The sequence below is a fragment of the Coregonus clupeaformis genome, chromosome 9 (genome assembly GCF_020615455.1).
Source record: "Coregonus clupeaformis isolate EN_2021a chromosome 9, ASM2061545v1, whole genome shotgun sequence".
Classification (NCBI taxonomy): domain Eukaryota; kingdom Metazoa; phylum Chordata; class Actinopteri; order Salmoniformes; family Salmonidae; genus Coregonus; species Coregonus clupeaformis.
Genome location: NC_059200.1, coordinates 25923184 through 25941435, shown reverse-complemented (window position 1 = coordinate 25941435; position 18252 = coordinate 25923184). Strand labels below are relative to the sequence as shown.

At 41.6% G+C, this 18252-nt stretch overlaps 3 protein-coding genes across 11 annotated transcripts; 1 reads left to right on the top strand and 2 right to left on the bottom strand.

Moving 5' to 3' along the window:
- Positions 1-98: 98 nt before the first annotated feature.
- Positions 99-5996, bottom strand: hnrnpd (heterogeneous nuclear ribonucleoprotein D). 5 transcript variants are annotated; one of them, XR_006002150.2, is made up of 9 exons: positions 5704-5994; positions 4788-4956; positions 4276-4437; positions 3912-4043; positions 3586-3685; positions 3269-3421; positions 1733-1826; positions 1291-1392; positions 99-471 (listed from the first exon to the last, which is right to left on the bottom strand). XR_006002150.2 is itself a non-coding variant. In XM_041886774.2 (8 exons), the coding sequence occupies exons 1-7, from the start codon at positions 5865-5867 to the stop codon at positions 1756-1758; spliced, it is 939 nt and encodes a 312-aa protein (XP_041742708.1). In that variant the 5' UTR covers positions 5868-5996; the 3' UTR covers positions 99-471; positions 1733-1755. The 5 variants fall into 5 exon arrangements, 4 of the variants coding, with proteins under 4 accessions (XP_041742708.1, XP_041742709.1, XP_041742707.1 ...); XM_041886774.2 differs by lacking the exon at positions 1291-1392 and having other exon boundaries at positions 3281-3421; positions 5704-5996; XM_041886775.2 differs by lacking the exon at positions 1291-1392 and having other exon boundaries at positions 1733-1823; positions 3281-3421; positions 5704-5996.
- A 632-nt stretch (positions 5997-6628) lies between these two features.
- LOC121574149 (heterogeneous nuclear ribonucleoprotein D-like) lies at positions 6629-13078 on the bottom strand. 5 transcript variants are annotated; one of them, XR_006002151.2, is made up of 8 exons: positions 11817-12085; positions 10925-11093; positions 10120-10281; positions 9742-9873; positions 9398-9518; positions 9013-9174; positions 7715-8331; positions 6629-6971 (listed from the first exon to the last, which is right to left on the bottom strand). XR_006002151.2 is itself a non-coding variant. In XM_041886780.2 (8 exons), exons 2-8 carry the CDS (start codon positions 11903-11905, stop codon positions 8261-8263), a joined length of 906 nt encoding a protein of 301 aa, XP_041742714.1. In that variant the 5' UTR covers positions 11906-11929; positions 12995-13078; the 3' UTR covers positions 6629-8260. The 5 variants fall into 5 exon arrangements, 4 of the variants coding, with proteins under 4 accessions (XP_041742714.1, XP_041742713.1, XP_041742712.1 ...); XM_041886780.2 differs by adding an exon at positions 12995-13078 and having other exon boundaries at positions 6629-8331; positions 11817-11929; XM_041886779.2 differs by adding an exon at positions 12294-12530 and having other exon boundaries at positions 6629-8331; positions 11817-11929.
- A 164-nt stretch (positions 13079-13242) lies between these two features.
- LOC121574150 (enolase-phosphatase E1-like) lies at positions 13243-17504 on the top strand. The gene is made up of 6 exons (XM_041886781.2): positions 13243-13336; positions 13453-13554; positions 14679-14881; positions 15461-15593; positions 15692-15815; positions 16732-17504. The coding sequence occupies exons 1-6, from the start codon at positions 13253-13255 to the stop codon at positions 16869-16871; spliced, it is 786 nt and encodes a 261-aa protein (XP_041742715.1). The 5' UTR covers positions 13243-13252; the 3' UTR covers positions 16872-17504.
- Positions 17505-18252: the final 748 nt, after the last annotated feature.

The window sequence follows — 18252 nt, the reverse complement described above, 5'->3', positions numbered from 1 at the left end:
TCAATTTATAACATTTTTGACATGCGTTTTTCGGGATTATTTTATTGTTATTCTGTCGCTTACTGTTCAAATAAACCTATCATTAAAATTATAGACTGATCATTTCTTTGTCAGTGGGCAAACGTACAAAATCAGCAGGGGATCAAATACTTTTTTCCCTCACTGTAGAATATAACACACATTTAACAAAAGGGATAACACTGAGCGTAAGTGACTAATCAACTCTTAAATATAATTCTGCATATATTCCTTTCATACAGTACAACTCAATACAAGACGAATAGGAAACTTTTAAAAGCTTTGCAAGAAACAACAAAATACAACACTGAACATAAATTCAATGTACGTAGATCAACTGAATACTCTGACTTTGTCCTGTCTCAAACCGTCCATAATAAAGGAAACTCTTGACTGAAACCTGTCACTTCGTCTGCCAACGCTCCTTCAGAAGATATCCTTCAATCTTCCATCCTGAAAAAGACAAAACAAGTCAAACTGTTAATGATGAAGGTTACTGCACACTAGTAGGGCTATAACTAAATGTCAAAGGAATCCCGTCTTTACGATTTCCATTAAGAAAACATAATGCAATAGATAAAAATATGTTTTACAATTAAGAATTAAAAAGAAGTTAGTCCATAAGCTAGAAATCCTGAAGTGTGACAAATTAAAGAGTTCAAAGCCCAAATACAAAACCAATAAGTAAAGCCTTCAATTGGTCAAAAAGACACACATTAAAGAAAGCATTACATGCAAATTTCCAGGAAACGTAGAGATACTTTGATACTTTCTCAAAAGGTTAAAAAGAGAATTTTGTTAGAGGAAAATTAACGTTTAAAGGAGAAGCTTTCCCACCGCTGTCAGTAACACAAGCAAACAATACAAGTACAAAAATATCGCACTTCTCCAACACAGTAGCATCCAAGTACAAACCAGGTTTTAGCTCATGGACTACTGGCTATTACTGCTACAAGCGCTAAATAAAGAAAAGCAAGAATTACAGGTATGATTAGGAATGAAAAAGATACTGGAAAGTCCAGAGAAAGCCGTGTCCTTTGAAAAGTAAATAGTTATTTTCTCAGTATCATGTTGTAATTTACCATTACTTGGCAGGGGAGTAAGGGCCTGTAAAAAATTGCATTAAAATTACATAAGTTGTATTTAATTTTTACATTACAAAAAAGCACATTACAGATATCAAACAAATGAAAATAAAGAAGTGAACAAAGCCGGACATGTCCCACTTAGTTTCTATTTACAATGCTGAGACAGGATGTTGGAAGACCATACCAAATGGCAGCATTCGAGAGCGTACGCCTCTCGTACCCGGTCCGCATTGAGCGGGCCAGAGAGTACCGGGGAGGTCAGCTCATGGCCTGCAAGGAAGCTCCGCTGGCAGGTACAAACAAGGTATATGTCAGAGTTAGGAGACAACATTATTATTTTCTCTCTCTTTTCCCTTGTAAATCCTTAACTCTTGGTATCCATTTTACTGTGGTAATAGTAGTACTATACCTGTTAACTTTACAGTTACAAAATGGCTCATAAGAGGCAGCAGAAATAATTCACCACAAAAAGACTGTAGCCTCTATGTTAAGACTACTGTAAAGCACTTTTCAGGTGCTGTGAAAAACTATAAAGAGAAAAACATTATGAGGGTTTATTATTATTATACAGAGGTAGATACATTGCACTTTATCTAGGTTTGTTGTAGGTGACTTATAAAACATACCTGTGTGTGGAACTTCTGTTACATCAATACGGCTTGTAATTGTTTTGGTGACCACCTCGCCTGGGGGACTTCCCGTAACCACCCTGCTGGTCTGCTGATTGGACACAAACACACACACAGAGAGAAAACATCATTATATGAGTATATGATAGTTCTAACTCTTAGATAAGATAGTACATATTCAAAATCTGTGATTTTCATTACATATTTCATTTGTTGTGTTGAATATTTAGTAATTTAGGAAACGGAAAACAATGAATAAAGTTAATGCATTTTTAACAATATTGTTGGCTTTAACCTCTTAAGGATCGGACCCTTTTTTCAATTTTCAAATCTAACTGCCTGCAGCTCAGGACCTGAAGCAAGGATATGCATATTCTTCATACCATTTGAAAGGAAACACTTTGAAGTTTGTGGAAGTGTGAAATTAATGTAGGAGAATATAACACATTAGATCTGGTAAAACATAATATAAACAAAAAAAACATGCGTTTTCTAATTTTGTTGTTGTTCCATCATCTTTGAAATGCAAGAGAAAGACCACAATATAATATTGCAGTTTAGGCGCAATTTAGATTTTGGCCACTAGATGACAGCAGTGTGTGCAAAGTATCAGATTGATCCAGTGAAGCATTGCAATACTGGACTATTTTGTATCAAGCCTGCCCAAATGTGCCGAGTTGGTCAATTGATACATTTAAGTACATAACTATAGAGAGCATACAAAAATGATATGCATGATGGATCATTTGCTTATACACTAACTTTCACACATCTAGATGGCCGGGCGGGGTGGGTGTGGAGCCAGAGACAGCAGGGGTTCAAACTGTAGAACCCAGTTCCTACATTTGAATATAAAAATGGATTTCATCAAACTAAACTATGCTACATTTTATCTCTGGGACCCTTAGGATGACAAATCAGAGCAAGATTACTGAATAATAATAAGCCATTTAGCAGACGCTTTTATCCAAAGCAACTTACAGTCATGTGCGCATAAATTTTTACGTATGGGTGGTCCCGGGGATGTAAGTACATTATTTACCTTCAGAGGTGAATGTATCAAACCAGTTGCCGTGATACGTTTTTTGTTGTTGTGCACTCTCCTCAAACAATAGCATGGCATTTTTTCACTGTAATAGCTACTGTAAATTGGACAGTGCAGTTAGATTAACAAGAATTTAAGCTTTCTGCCCATATAAGACATGTCTATGTCCTGGAAAGTGTGCTGTTACTTACAACAGTCATGCTAATCACATTAGCGCACGTTAGCTCAACCGTCCGTATACGGGACACCGATCCCGTAGAGGTTAATGTCATTTTTTATTTATTTATTTACAGCATGTACAGCATGATGGAATTTCACTCAAATACTAAAACATAAACCATATAATTAATCAATACAAAGCAAGAAGTTGAAGATTAAAGATAAAAAAAGTGCATTATTGTCAAATTATCCATACATACATGTTATTTACATACTTAATAAGTACATCATTCTCTTAAAGGTGTGCTTTCACCAAAAATATTACATACTGCTGTAGTCACCATATCCGCCGTAATAGTTGTTGTAACCAGAGTAATCATAGCCACCGTAGCCTTGGTTGTTGTAGCCATAATTGCCGTAGTTGTTGCCGTAACCTTGGTTCCAGTAGTTGCCATATCCCTGGTTCCAATTCTGATTGGGTCCTGAAATACAACAGATTGGCCATTTGGTATTATTGAATTGACCACAAAAACATATGATTTAACAAACAACATCATACATATCATTACTCAAATGTAATACAGTATTACTCGCTATATGCAAAATATTGGTGCAGGAAACTACCAATTCTATCCAGCCAACTTACCCTGTCTGCCTGGAGGCCTGGAGGGGTATCCCCCTCTGCCTCCTCCCCCCCAGTGCTGCTGCTGGTACTGCTCCTTGGACATGGCTACCTTAATCTCACACTGAAGACAGGAATAAAACATTTCCATATTCATGCTTTAAACTCTGACTGACATTACACTGCAGTGCATTCTCATTAATAATACTAATAATAATACTAATAGATCACCAACTGGACCTGGTAAGGAAATGCCATCTGAAAAACATGCATTGAAGGCAAAGTAAAACTTGTTTTGAACTACCAAACATTCTGTGGGAAGTATTAGCAGGGTAAGACATGTACTGTACCTTGCTTAATCCTATATTATGGTACTTTTTCTCCATGATCTTCTTCACTCTCTCCTCCTCTTTGAAGGTGATGAAGCAGAAGCCTCGTCTCTTGTTGGTTTTTGTTTCCATGGGGAGCTCAATGGACTCCACCTGTTAACACAGACAACACAGGAATAGAATAACCTCTTATTCAGCAAGGTTTCAATGTTTAGAAGGCTTGTCGACTTGCACACATAGACTGTGAGGAAATGAACGCTCAATATCAGCTCGTTCCGATAACTAGTTTGGTCTGATCCGATCATTCAGAATGGCACCCAGATTAGCAAACTCTACAGAACATCTGAGAACGTAACATTTAAAAATATATACTGTAGTAGCCTACCTCTCCAAAGGCACCAAAGTATTCTCTGATCTTCTCCTCTGGAGTGTCTGGAGAAAGACCTCCTACAAAGACCTTTCTGATGGGCTCCTTGTTCTTCATGGCCTTGGCCTTCTTAGGGTCGATCACCTTCCCATTCAGCTTGTGGTCCTTCTGTAAGACCACCTACCAGAGGCAAGCCACAGACAAAACATAATTATAATAAAGAAACTGATAGAGCAGAAAAGATTTCCATCCCATTGCTGCCATGCCATAGTGGTTAAGAGTGTTGGGACAGTAACCAAAACATTGCTGGTTCGAATCCGAATCCCCGAGCCGACTAGGTGAAAAATCTGTTGATGTGCCCTTGAGCAAGGCACTTAACCCTAATTGCTCCTGTAAGTCACTCTGGATAACAGTGTCTGCTAAATGACTCAAATGTAAATGTAATGCCATATTCACACTATATAAGAGATAGAGATAATATATCACAATCATCCAGCATTATCAATACCATTGAACACAATCAGGAATACCTTATCAACGCTGTTAGCTGCTTTAAACAGGACAAAGCCGAACCCCCGGGATCGGCCTGTCATGGGGTCAAGCTTCAGGGTGCAGTCTACCACCTCCCCAAACTTGGAGAAGTAATCCTTCAAATCCTTCTTTGTTGTGTCCCAGCTCAGACCACCAACAAACATTTTCCTGCATTTAGAGACAGATACACAGACATTTAAATTCTGCATACAAATTCGCAACACAAGGACTGCGACTGTGTTCCAATTCTCTCTAATATTTTCCTTTTCTCATCTGCTTTCCTTTCACCCATCAGTAGGCAAGAAGGAGTCAAAGCCTTTAGAGAGGGAACATAGCAAAGTCCTGGTTTAGGGTCAATGTTATCATTATAGCTATGATTATGACAATTAGCAAATCATCATTTGATAATGCTGTAGCTTTTACAAGCTGTATGTTTGTGGTGGATGATTTAACTAACAGCAATCTCCCAGGTCGTCACTAAAACTTACCCAGAGACAGCATCCCTAGGGCACCTCAGCATTTGCCTAGCAGTATCATATTTCTACATCCATTTCTCACATTCACAACTCTAAATCCAGCAAGCACCATCTGCCTATGGAAGCTAAATGGAAGGTTCTGGTCGCCTGAGAGCTGAAGGATGACATCCACAACAACAGGGAGAGACAGTGATGCTGCTGACCTGACTGACCTGCCGAAGGGATCATCCATCCCTCCATCATCAGCACCCTGTCTAACATTTAGGTACTGGCATTCAACTCAAGTTATTCCTCATTTAACTTTGCCAACGACGCTAGGAAATGTCCAAATTATAACAATTAGCTACTTGTCCCTTCTTCAAAGCAGAGCTAACTAGCTAGCCATATAGGGAACGACAGTTATCTAACGTTAGGCTAGCTAGTTAGCGGTCTCACTCACCCCTCATCCTCTTCGTTTTTGCTGGCATCAATCTTTGATCCCTCGGATTCTCCTGCCTGGCCTCCCTCTGTAACCGTCGGCGTCTGTTCTTCGGTGCTAGCCTCTCCGTCCTCCTCCATTTTCACCACAGTTGGATCTTCGCCGGTTTCAAGGTCCTCCGACATTTTTGATGTTGCACAAATTGCTAACTAGCTAACGGTAGCTAGCTAATCAGCTGGCTGCTGTCGATGTTGCGTGCTAGTGCGAGCGTACTGCAACTGCTGACTGTCTCTCGTCTGTCTTGTTTGCGTTCGAAATGGGACTCGTTCTATTTTGCCCCAGGTTAGTAGGTTGCTAAAGACCAGACACTAGTCATAAAACAAATAGTCACAACAGATGACCAATCACTCTGGTTTCGCTGACAATTACCAGCTCTACTACTTTATCTAGTATATGTTTGCAAGATACCGGCTGTTGGCAGCTTGCTATTTTGCTAGCCAGCTACGTAAACATAATGGCGTCATGTATAAAATGGTGGGACTAGCTTCAGGGAGGTGTATTTCTAGATTATTAAAAGCAATTCTCAAATAGAACAAACTTTTGCTATGCTTTGAAACGTATTGCACTGCAGTATTATATAACCGTCAGGTTTGTATGACAACAGGGTGTGATCTTTCTCGCACTGACTGAATTTGACAGGTTCCATACGCAGACATATCTCTAAACTGATCTAGAAAAATAAGGCAGGGTTTATTCTCATGTCACGATAAACAAACTCTTAGTACATTGTTGTATGAATCAAGTTATTTGTGTAAGGATTACTGCACCTAGGCTGAAGTTGTACCTACAGGCCTAAATGTTAAAGTCAAAGATTGACGCGGCAGCCACAGTTTGGTGTTATGAAAATGCAAAATAGAATATCAAGTACTACAAAGTCAAGTTCATGTCAGTTTTGTACCCTCTTTAATAATCCCTTTATCCAAAAAAACTGCAGAAAAATCCAAGCTTAAAACAAAAGCAGGACATGTTGAAAATCAAGGTAATAAGAACACATTCAATCACGATGAAATGAAACCTAGACCTACACGATGAAGGGAAGGGGGGACTGGAACCAAAAAGCAGCAACCTCGCTATTTACAAAGTCAGACACACTGCATGTCAGCTTCAACTCAGGAAGAGGAGGACAACGAAATGATGGTCTGGTGTTTAAAACATGATCTGAGGACAGGATAGGATTCAGCCCCCAAAGCTTCCACCTGGGTACAGGGTCATTCTCCAGCCAGCCCTGCCTGCAAACAAGGACACAACACAACACTGTAGATGTTACCAACTCTGGAGCTCTGCAGGGCACAGTGAACCTTGCACGTCCATGTTTCACTGTTTAACTTCTGCTTGTGTCGTCAACTTTAAACTATTAATAGTTTATTTTTCTCCATTCCGTTTTAAAGATCATATGTAGAACTCACAGCTTCACCAAGGTTCTGTAACAGCTCACTGGCCAGCAAAAGCTTCAGCTCCAATGAATTGGTGGGTAAATTTCACCATTAAGGAGCAAGCCCAAATGTGACCATATCTAAACTATAAGGTAACAAATTTGGTGGAAATTTCAAGCCAGATACACACATAGCTCATAAAATATTTTGAGTTGTCAGCTTTTTATGGCATCATAAAGCTGGTTTACATATGATCTTTAACACCTAAGTAAAAAAAAAAAAAAAAAAAAGGGTTTTGGTGTTTATCAAGTGAAGTTCTCTAAGGGCTATAAAGAAAAAGCAATCATTATGAGTTTTAGCAATTTAAGAAAGGGTTTCATTATAGAAAAAACAAAAACACTGAAGGTCCAGAACTGAAACAAGACCACTAAAATTAAGAGAATACACAAATACAAGTCAAAGTACATTTTTACACTTTCATATTAATATCCTGTAAAAAAATCAATTTCAGACAAATCGTTAAAGCATAATTTTTCCTTTTTCTCTCTTATGTTTCTTTTTGTTTATCGCTGGTTACAGGAAGTGTGAAGAGACCATACCACAGGACAGCGTTTTCTTGTGCATGCCGTGCTCTCTGCCCGCTATGTGCGTCGCCCAGAGATTGTCGTGATCAGGCGACACACGGCCTGCAATGAAGTCCCCGCTGGCAGGTACAAACAAGGTACAACATCAGAGTTAGGAAAAGGAAAACTAAGGATGGGTCCTTACTCTGTACCCTTAGCAGTACTTTACCTGTTAACAATGCTATCAAGTCTCTTATGTTATTTCCTTATGAACACCTGTTAAAAAGCAAGGGAAAAAAGGAGAATCTACAGAAAAACGCTTACGTTTTTTCTGGAGAGCTTAATAAAAAGTCAAACCGCTACACAAGCATTTTTGCAATTAAAGATCTATAGACATTACGTTTTAGATTTATGTCAAAATGGGGTGTGCATCGTAATAGTAACCACTTGCTTTCTCTCATGATAGATTTTAGAGTAATTGTTTTGTCTATTGATCTTTAAGTTTAAGTTTTTAAAGTCAGGCCTAAGGTGGGAGTGTGGTCTTACCAGAAGTCTAAGCAGGTCTTGTTGGATCAGATCAGCTCAGTAAGGCTGGTAGTTGTTCTGGTGGGTTGTGACCTCTCGAGAGGCCTTCCCATAGCTGCTCTGCTGGCCTATGGGAAGGTCAAGGGTTAGAGGTCAGGAAGATTTGAGTGTCACAGGATAACTTCACAAAAACGTAGCAGAAGGAATTCCTATCAAGGTTTTATCGATGGAGTTTTTAGTTGACATGGGAGTCAAGGTGCATGGGAGTTTTTTAAAGTTCACGTTCCTTTTTTGGGGTAAATGGCATCAGTAATCACAAATAATCTGTAGGATGTAGTCTGCAGTGTTTGTGTACCTAGTTGTGTTATTTTTGCTTGGACTTTCAAATTGAATGTTTTTGTATCAGTATTGAGATGCACAATCATGTGTCAAGACATATGTACCAAAAACTCTATACAGCTTAGCTGTGTTTTACTTTACATACCCAGGAATTTAACTACAAGTACTCTCAGAAGTGTGTGCAATACAAATGTAATGGGCTGAATGATCATTAATGTTGCAAGTGTTACTTGTAAAATAACAAAGTGCATTGCCTGGATATGGAGACCCCTCACAAACATGCACCAGAGCAAAGAGACCCAAGGCAGGCAGCATTACAGACATCTGTTTTATTTTTTTCCAGAGCTATTGAGTACATACAAGGAGACTTTTTTCCACCTGTTGTTGTCTTAGCTAGAAGTACATGAGGAGTTGTTGGGGGCTGAAAGGCACTGCTTGTTTCGATAGTTGGCATCAATAGTGTAGCTTACCATTGTAGTCGTCGTATCCCTGTCCATAACCATAACTATTATAGTTGTAGCCAGAGTAGTCATAGCCTGCGTAGCCATTGTAGCCCTGGTTGTATCCATTGCCGTAGCTACCATAGTTCTGGCCGTAGTAGCCGTTGTAACCTTGGTTGTAGTTACTCTGACCTGCACAGAGACAAAGAGGTTCAGTGTGACAAGTCTATATTGTAGTTTTAAAGACATGTATGTCTTGATTTTCTTTTCAATGTACTGTAATGCATGCCCTTTTCAGGTGTCAGTACTGTCATTGTTGCATGTGTCAAATGCCACACAAGAAATCCCCTTGTTGGAAGAATAAAAATTTTAAAAAATCTGATGTGCATTCTTCAGTGTCATAGGCTAGCTGTACCTCCTCGTCCCCGGCCCCTGTATCCTCCGCTTCCTCTCCCTCCTTCGTAGCCTCCCCTCTCTCCTCTGTGTTGCTGCTGCTGTCTGTACACTTCTTTGGGCTGGGCCACTTTGATTTCACACTGCAGAGAAAATCAGCCCATTAACCAAGAAACTTGTGGAAAACAGTGATGACACTTTCTTCAAGTACCTACAGTCACATGTTATATGACTGCCAAAATTCTTCTTCAAAATGGCTGTCTAAACTAAGTTGGTTAAATAGCATAGAAAGAATAGCTTTGCCTATCAGCGCAAGATGTGTAACAGCGTTCAAATGGTCATTCTGAATAAGTGGATTTCAGCTACCTTTCCACTCCCAACTTGGTGGTATCTGCACTCTAACAGCTTCTGGACAGGAGTCTCCTCACAGTAGGTCACGAAGCAGAACCCACGTCGCTCGTTGGTTTTGGTGTCCATGGGAAGCTCGATGCTGTCAATCTGCAAACAACAAAGTTTCTCTCAGTTAGAGGCTATGAAGACAGTAATCATAACATTCTGCAAATCTCCCAGTCTTTGTACCATGTGAAGAGGATAGATTATCATACAATAGCATCAGCTCTAGCTCCATTGCCCCAACACTCGCTCAGTGGACATACAGCTTTCTAAAAGTGTGCGTCTACCATATCTAAAAACGTAGAATAAAACATGAATACGTTGACAGTGCAAGCATTCTCTCACTCTTACATCTCCAAAAGCGCCAAAGTATTCCCTGATCTCCTCCTCTGGGGTGTCTGGGCTGAGGCCTCCGACGAAAACCTTCTTGGGCGGTTCCTTCCCCTTCATGGCTTTGGCCCTCTTTGGATCGATCAGCTTCCCGTCCAGCTTGTGCTCCTTCAGCTCCAACACCTGCACACAGGACAATGTGTCAGTGAAACAGGGTGTGTGTGATCAAGTGATGTGAGTGGATGCCAACTACATATGTCTTGAAACTATTTAGTTCAGAATTAAGAGAGCAAGACAAGAGGCAGCCTGCCCTGTCCTCTGTGAGTCTGTTCTAGTGTTTACCCCGTCTACACACACTGCTCTCGTGTTTACCCCGTCTACACACTGTTCTAGTGTTTACCCCGTCTACACACTCTGCGAGTCTGTTCTAGTGTTTACCCCGTCTACACACTCTGCGAGTCTGTTCTAGTGTTTACCCCGTCTACACACTGCGAGTCTGTTCTAGTGTTTACCCCGTCTATACACACTGCTCTGTTCTCGTGTTTACCCCGTCTACACACTGTTCTAGTGTTTACCCCGTCTACACACTCTGCGAGTCTGTTCTAGTGTTTACCCCATCTACACTCTCTGCTCAGTGACTCCGATCTAATGCTTACCCTGTTTACGCTCTGTGCTCAGTGAGTCTGTTCTAGTGTTTACACCATCTACTCTCTGCTCAGTGAGTCTGTTCTAGTGTTTACCACGTCTACGCTCTCTGCTCAGTGAGTCTGTTCTAGTGTTTACCACGTCTACGCTCTCTGCTCAGTGAGTCTGTTCTAGTGCTTACCCGGTCTACGCTCTCTGAGTCTCTGAAGAGAACAAAGCCGAAGCCCCGGGACCGGCCCGTCATCAGGTCTGTTTTGATGGTGCAGTCCAGAACCTCTCCAAACTTTGACAGGTAATCCGTGAGGTCTGTTTTGCTGGTGTCCCAACTGAGCCCTCCAATGAACATCTTGCTGTGAATGGAGAATCAAGGAGACAAATGCAGTCGATATCAAACAGTCATAACTATGTCCTTATTGTTACATCCCTAACAACCTGAGTCACTAGCTAAGACTAATTTACTTTAGGTCAAGCTGTTGTCACCTGCAAGCTGATTAGGCCTAAATGATTCAAACTGTCTAGAACGGTTGGCTATAAAGGCAACAGCTAGATCAGTGAACTTTATCTAAGTAGCTACAACACACTTCTGATTCTAGCCTGGGTGGCAACTGAGTGTATGTACAGGACAGGTGTAGTTATTGTTGTTCTATCTGTCAGGATTCGAAAAACCAGTAGTTACGTTAACGTAGTGCATGAGAAAAAAAGAGCGACTATAACCAACACGACCATCAACACTACACCAATCTGATGATAAACTACCTAGCTACAAATAACGGGGTGACAACTTGATAACATGTTTCACAGCACATAGCCAACCCTGTTCGCCCACGTAGGGAACTTGGCCTGACTGACATGACGCCGGTTAGTTTGCTAACGTTAGCTAGTTAGCTATGCATGCATGATCACAACAGGGAATGGCTAACGTTAGCTAGTAACCTAATAAACGTTGGCGTGTTACCACTCCAATAACTCACTACGTTTGAATAAAATATAACGTAACTTGTCTCCAGCTAGAAAAAAAGAACACTAGCTAGTTTGCTGAACATAGCTAGCTAGGCTAACGTCAAGCCGCTTACCCGTCATCCTGCTGGTTTTTGCTTGCATTTATCTTGGAGCCCTCTGGAAACTCGTCTGTGCTGAAGTCAACTTGGCCTTCGGTCTCCATTTTCGAACGTCACCCTGTTGTTAACTATGAATATAAATGTATATTTAGGCCTGATTGCGAGATACTTTTTGGGACGAATTCAGTCGCGATTGCTATGTAAAATGGCTGACATCAAGGGCGCGGAGTGACGCAGCTGATGTGGTTTGTTTGAGGTGGGGGGAGGCGCTGTGGTCTTTCCTACAAACACTTTTTACGTAAAATGACTGACTGGGAATGTTAAAGCTGATCCTAGATCATCATCATTACAAACAACTTCCTGAGTTTAATATTGATTTATTTTACCAAAGGCAATTTATTCTAAAATTCCTGATTTTACTATTTCCTCATTCTAAGATGTTGTTTGAAAATTAAAAACAGTGTGAAAATTAAAAGCAACACAGTAAATTACCTTTTTGTTGCATCAAAACGAAATGCTGCATATTATTTCCATTGTTATTATCAACAAACACCAAAAGAGACTGAACAGAGGTTTCAAACATCTCTGCAAACACTTCAGTCAGATACTGTAATATTTATCCAGGAGCAGTATGATATCTGTGCAAAAGCATGTGGCTCTGTCGCCATTTAGGTTTATTTTTCAGACAGTCACCCTCGAAGCATCGTTGCCTATCGCTCCACAAAAGCCGCGGCCCTTGCTGAGCAAGGGAAACTACTTCAACAGCTCAGCGTGAGTGACGTCACCGATTGAACCGCTACTAGATATTTTTTTTTTTTACGCGTTACTAGCGCACACCGCTAACTAGTTAGCCATTTCAAACCGGTCACACGTATACAGTGCCAGCCAAAGATATTGAAAGCACTGTACACATGTTGTGCCCAAACACTGGCCTTGTAATTAGCTACGCCAGAGCAGAGAATCTTTTGATATGGTTATACAACGCTTCACACATTCTAGAATATGTGGAATAGGACATTCGAATGCGCATGGACCATGCCTGTGCCCCACCCACCAGTAAATCAAACTACTGTAGCGAGATGAGCAATGTTATGATACTGCAGCACACCGTGTCCTTTTTTACTTTCTTAACCTAGCTGAATTTTTGCTTTTGTCGTTTAATATTTTATGTGTAGCATTCCATGGTGCGTTACCCTCGTAGTCGTCATCACGCCTTCCTGGAAACTGCACGCTCTTGTTGAGCACGTTCGATAGGTCTGGCTGCTTTATGTGTGCTGACGAGTCTGCTCTACACAACAATAGCTAATTGAAAATTAACCTAAAAAAAGATTTGGAAAGGAATTGGTAGTCCTCTCTTGGGGTTGATAGCTTTTCTTCAGCCTGGGTAGCCGGGTAACGTTAGCTAGCTAAACTAACAGTTGGCTACTAACTAGACGGCTTCAGACAGGAAAATGGCCACTGTTTCAATCCCTGAAAACACTACCGCACTTTTGCTGGATATTGAAGGAACCACGACACCAATAACGTTTGTAAAGGTAGCCAGGACAACAAACCAAGACAGTGCATGGCTTTTGTGGTGTGTTTTTTTTTGTAGACTGATGGTTTGACTGCTAGCTAGCTACATGCTAACGGTGCTGTTTCTCTACTGTAGGACATTTTATTCCCATACATCAAAGATAATCTCGAGGAGTATCTGTCGGCGCACTGGGAAGAAGATGAATGCAAACAAGACGTGCATCTCCTTAAGAAACAGGTAACTGGTTTGCTGCAAACTGTGGACAATGATGACCAGTTAGCAGTGACTGCACACAATTTCAGACAGAATATGCAACACCCATGCATTAATTTTGGTTGATAACATGCAAGTTTTGATTTGTTGAACCAGTTAATGATTGCTTGTGTGGTATGCCCCACATTAATACATTAAACGACTGCTGTTCAGAGTTGGGTGTCAACAGCCATAGCAACCTCATCTCGTGTAGCTAACTATTATTGTCGTCTGTTCTAACTACAGTGATTTACTGTGGTAAATATATAAACTATGTTTTTATTTTCTTCTAAAGAGCTAGGCCTACATGGATTTTAGATTTCCTGTGTTTTCATCGTTTCCTGTAATCCAGTGGGTTTGGGTTTAGCCCAAATTTATAGCTATGTAGGTCACAGATAATGGGTGTATTTGATTAGCTACCAGCCATAGAAGTGCCCTGCATCCTGGAAGCCTGCAGGCTGTCATATGGGATGATGTGAGTGCAGGAGATGAGAGCTTTCAGAGCTGCACTCATATTAACTGGCTACTACAGGACGCATCTTTTTTGCACCAGGGACTGGCAAGCTAAGGTGCTTTAACTCCTTTTGAGGACATCTTGCCTTAAATCAAAACTAGCACTTGAAATCTGAAGAGATCGGTCATCTGAGGGACCAGAACCAGGGGGTTGAGGGACACTGACATAGTTCATGGCATGCTATCAATGACACACCGATTACAGGAAATGATGTAACATTATTAGGTTCCTCAATAAGAGATGCAGCCAGGAGGTCTGTGAATGGAGCTATGAGATCTCTCCTCCTCCAATGAGCTTACTGAATTGGAGAAGGCAGAACAGTGATCAGTTCTCATTATAGCATGGTGATTTCCATAATATCTAATTGACTGTAATGAACAGTTTCCTGTCTGCCAGGAGCTGTCTGTCTCCATCCTTGATGGGGTGGTTGATGGAGAGGAGTGCAGAGGCCAGCCTTGAAATATCAATGCACCAAACAAGCCCCATAAATGTTAGTCAATATATATACGTTGGACAACCCCAAGAGTTGTCAATGTGTAATTCGAACCCTGCTTCCTAATGAACATGACCCTGATTGACCCGGTCATCATGTTAGGTTGAGGAGGACCTGCGTCTGCACCGAGCATGTGCGCAGCACTCCCTGGACCAGTCTGGGCACACGGACGAGGAGAAAGCCATCCGGGAGGTGGTGGACAACGTGCTGTGGCAGATGGCTTCGGACAGGAAGACCACAGCTCTGAAACAGCTGCAGGGACACATGTGGAGGGTGGCCTACGCTGCCGGGAGAATCAAAGGCGAGTAAGTAGCTGAGAGTGTTCCTTCTGTTGGACGGATGGGACTGTATGATGGATGTATGAGGTTACTGGCGGCAGGTAGCCTAGCGGTTAAGAGTGTTGGGCCAGTAACCGAAAGGTCGCTGGTTCAAAGCCCAGAGCCAACTAGGTGAAAAATCTGTCGATGTGCCCTTGAGAAAGGCACTTAACCTAAGAGCATCTGCTAAAAATGACTAAAGTGTACTGTCTGAGGGTACTACTGTTTGAGGGTACTACTGTAGGAGGGATGAATCCTTACTCGATCTTAGTGCAAATCTCCCATAGACATCACTTCATGGTTAACATAAATCAGAGAAATGTGTGTACAGATTGCAAGATGATATTCTTCCCTGCATGAATGTAGGCCTACAGGATGTGGAGCCCTATGCAATTGTGCTCAAGGTGGTGGCTTCTAAACCGGCTGTGGGAGGATCAAGTCCTATTGTACTGTTGCATTTCTTCCAAATGTCACCTTCAAACCCGATGACTCATCCCGATGAAAATACAGGATTACTAAGGTGTGTGTGTGTGTGTGTGTGTGTGTGTGTGTGTGTGTGTGAACCAGGGTGTACCAGGACGTGGTACCGTCCATTAGGAGGTGGAGACGGCAGGGCCTGAAGGTTTATATCTACTCCTCTGGCAGTGTGGAGGCTCAGAAACTACTGTTTGGATACTCTGTAGAGGGAGACGTACTAGATGTAAGGAAGTCTTCTCTTTATAAACTGTTTAGAACACACACACTAATCTACATTGTAATACACTCCCAGCTAAATTCAGATTTTCTCTATCCTTTCAGCTATTTAATGGCCACTTCGACACCAACATAGGCACTAAAGTAGAAAGTAAAAGCTATGAGAGGATTGCAGAGAGAATGGGCTGCCCGCCTGAAGAGATCATGTTCCTGACAGATGTCACACGAGGTAAGTCCCCTGTAGAGGTAAGTCCCCTGTAGCTCAGTTGGTAGAGCATGGCGCTTGCAACGCCAGGGTTGTGGGTTCGTTTCCCACGGGGGGCCAGTATGAAAATGTATGCACTCACTAACTGTAAAGTCGCTCTGGATAAGAGCGTCTGCTAAATGACTAAAATGTAGGTGTTGTAGCAGGCGGATTAGTTTAACACTGAATGTCATTTACATAAATCAGAGTGAGCCAGAGCCTTTCTACCTAGCAGGATCACCCTCAGAAGCCTTACCAACCTTAGCTATGACTCTGAATTCCACTAGCTAGTCAAAGGGCTTGTCCTGAACTACAACAACCCAGCCTGCGTTAGGCCAGTACAGCTGCTGCTTTAGAATATCAAATAGGCATATTTGAACTTTTATTTATTTGACTATATTATGGACTGTTTTATGTACACACATGTTCTCAATAACCAACTGGTTAACATGAAGGAAGATAAATAATACATTGACCAGATTTTGATATCCAAAGTCATGTAGCTAGCTAGCCCTGCACTAATCCAGAATAGCATTTGGAAAGGCTGTTGTATCGCAGTTAAATTAGTACTGTATTAATGCCCTGTGCTGCACTGCACTACAGCAAGGCCCTCCTCCAGGGAATGCAGATGCCATCATGTTAGTGTAGCGGTGCGCTAACGCATAGAGAGCCACACAGTTGCATCAGGGGCTGGGACCACAAGCACCATGAGGCTTCCATGTCACATGGTCTACCTTCCTTTGTTGTGTAGAATGTTAACTTACAACCAAGGGTTAGGGCCTCTGTTACACCGGGACTGGGACTCGAGTGAGCCTGCTATAGTGGGATCCTAGTGTAGCTCAGGGAACATGGGTGACTGAGAGGAGGCTATTACAGTAGTGTGTTTTGTTCCTCCCTGCAGAGGCCAAGGCAGCGGAGGATGCTGGTGTGAACGTGGCTGTGGTGGTGCGGCCAGGGAACATGGAGTTGACAGAGGAGGAAAGGTCTCACTATAACCTCATTACAACCTTCAGCCAACTGGAAGTGACGGGCAGCGCTTAACACTGGAGGAGAGGGGAGCGGGTACAGATGCTGCCTTCCGATTTTTCCCTTCTCCTCCCCAAAGTGTATAATCATTGACTCCCCCTTGTGGATATAAAAAAACATTGATTGGTCTACACATGGGAGTTTTCACCATATATTTTACACCTTTGCATTGTTTTTAAATCCATGAGGGGGAGTAATGATTGCACACTTCAGGGAGAAGGGTAGAGAATCGGAACACAACCAGAGAGTGGGAGAACACACTCACTCACTGGCCCTGTTAAAAGGACTGGAATGGTAAAAGCAACGTGATGGACGCTCCTCTAGACCTATTGGGAGAGCCAGGTGGAACCGAAATGGAACCGGGCCACTCACGAGAACTGTTTGTGGGAGGGTAATGGGAGGTTCGGGCCATTGATCAAAGGACTTTGGGAGTGCACTAAGAGGGGAGCCTGGGTGCCAGTCTGTTACTGCTCTAGCCAGTGTAGCGTTGTTGAACACAGGAACAGTCGGATATCCAGGCTATGCACAGGGTGGGTAACGGGCAACAAGCACCAAGTCGTACCAGTCTGCAGACTGCACATTTAAGGGACATGACAGGGTTTCTTTCACCTTTTTTAAAGCATTTTAAATAAAAACTATTTAAGTTGATCACTTTGTATTTCTTTAACTGTAATATGGTTAAAATGCTCTTGGAAGTTTTGAGTGCTACATTTCTGTACTGTGTTTTTGTTTGTATTGTGAGTCACATATTGAAACATGTTGAGTATAGCCCAATCCTGTACAAGTGCATTAATCAGAATGCAAAGGCAGGTTTTATTGTAAAATATCATTTAATGTTCTAACAAACAGCAGTACAACACAGATGCATTTGTCAGTTATGCTCGAATGGTAATGATAAAGCCTAGTGTTGTACTAAGTTATGTGAAATGGAGAGAACACTGAAAAAGATCCCCATGACTTGTGTTTAATGGGAGCAAGTGATATGGTTCAAAATGGCATCATTGTACCTGGATGATAATACTACTGTACTACTCATTTTCACAGAGAGGCTGATATCGTCTTCATCACAAACTGTTGTCTTTCTTAATTCAGGTTGAAAATAGAGGGAGGTAGACAGACGGACAGGAAATAGAACGCAGCAAAATACCTCTGTCAGTAGATGAAGTTGGGTAGAATGAGAAGACTCCAAATAGGAGAGGTGATGACTCCCATCACACAATCAATTGAGGATTTGGCTGTATTCATCTGAAAGGAAGATCAGTGGGGTAGTGTGATAGAAGAATTTGAATGTTTAAAGATTATGACTAAATGATTCCACCCTTAAAACTGTAGGATTGTGTGGAATGTATTAGAATCATAAGTATGCACTGTGTGAAATGTGTTATTGTGCAGTTAT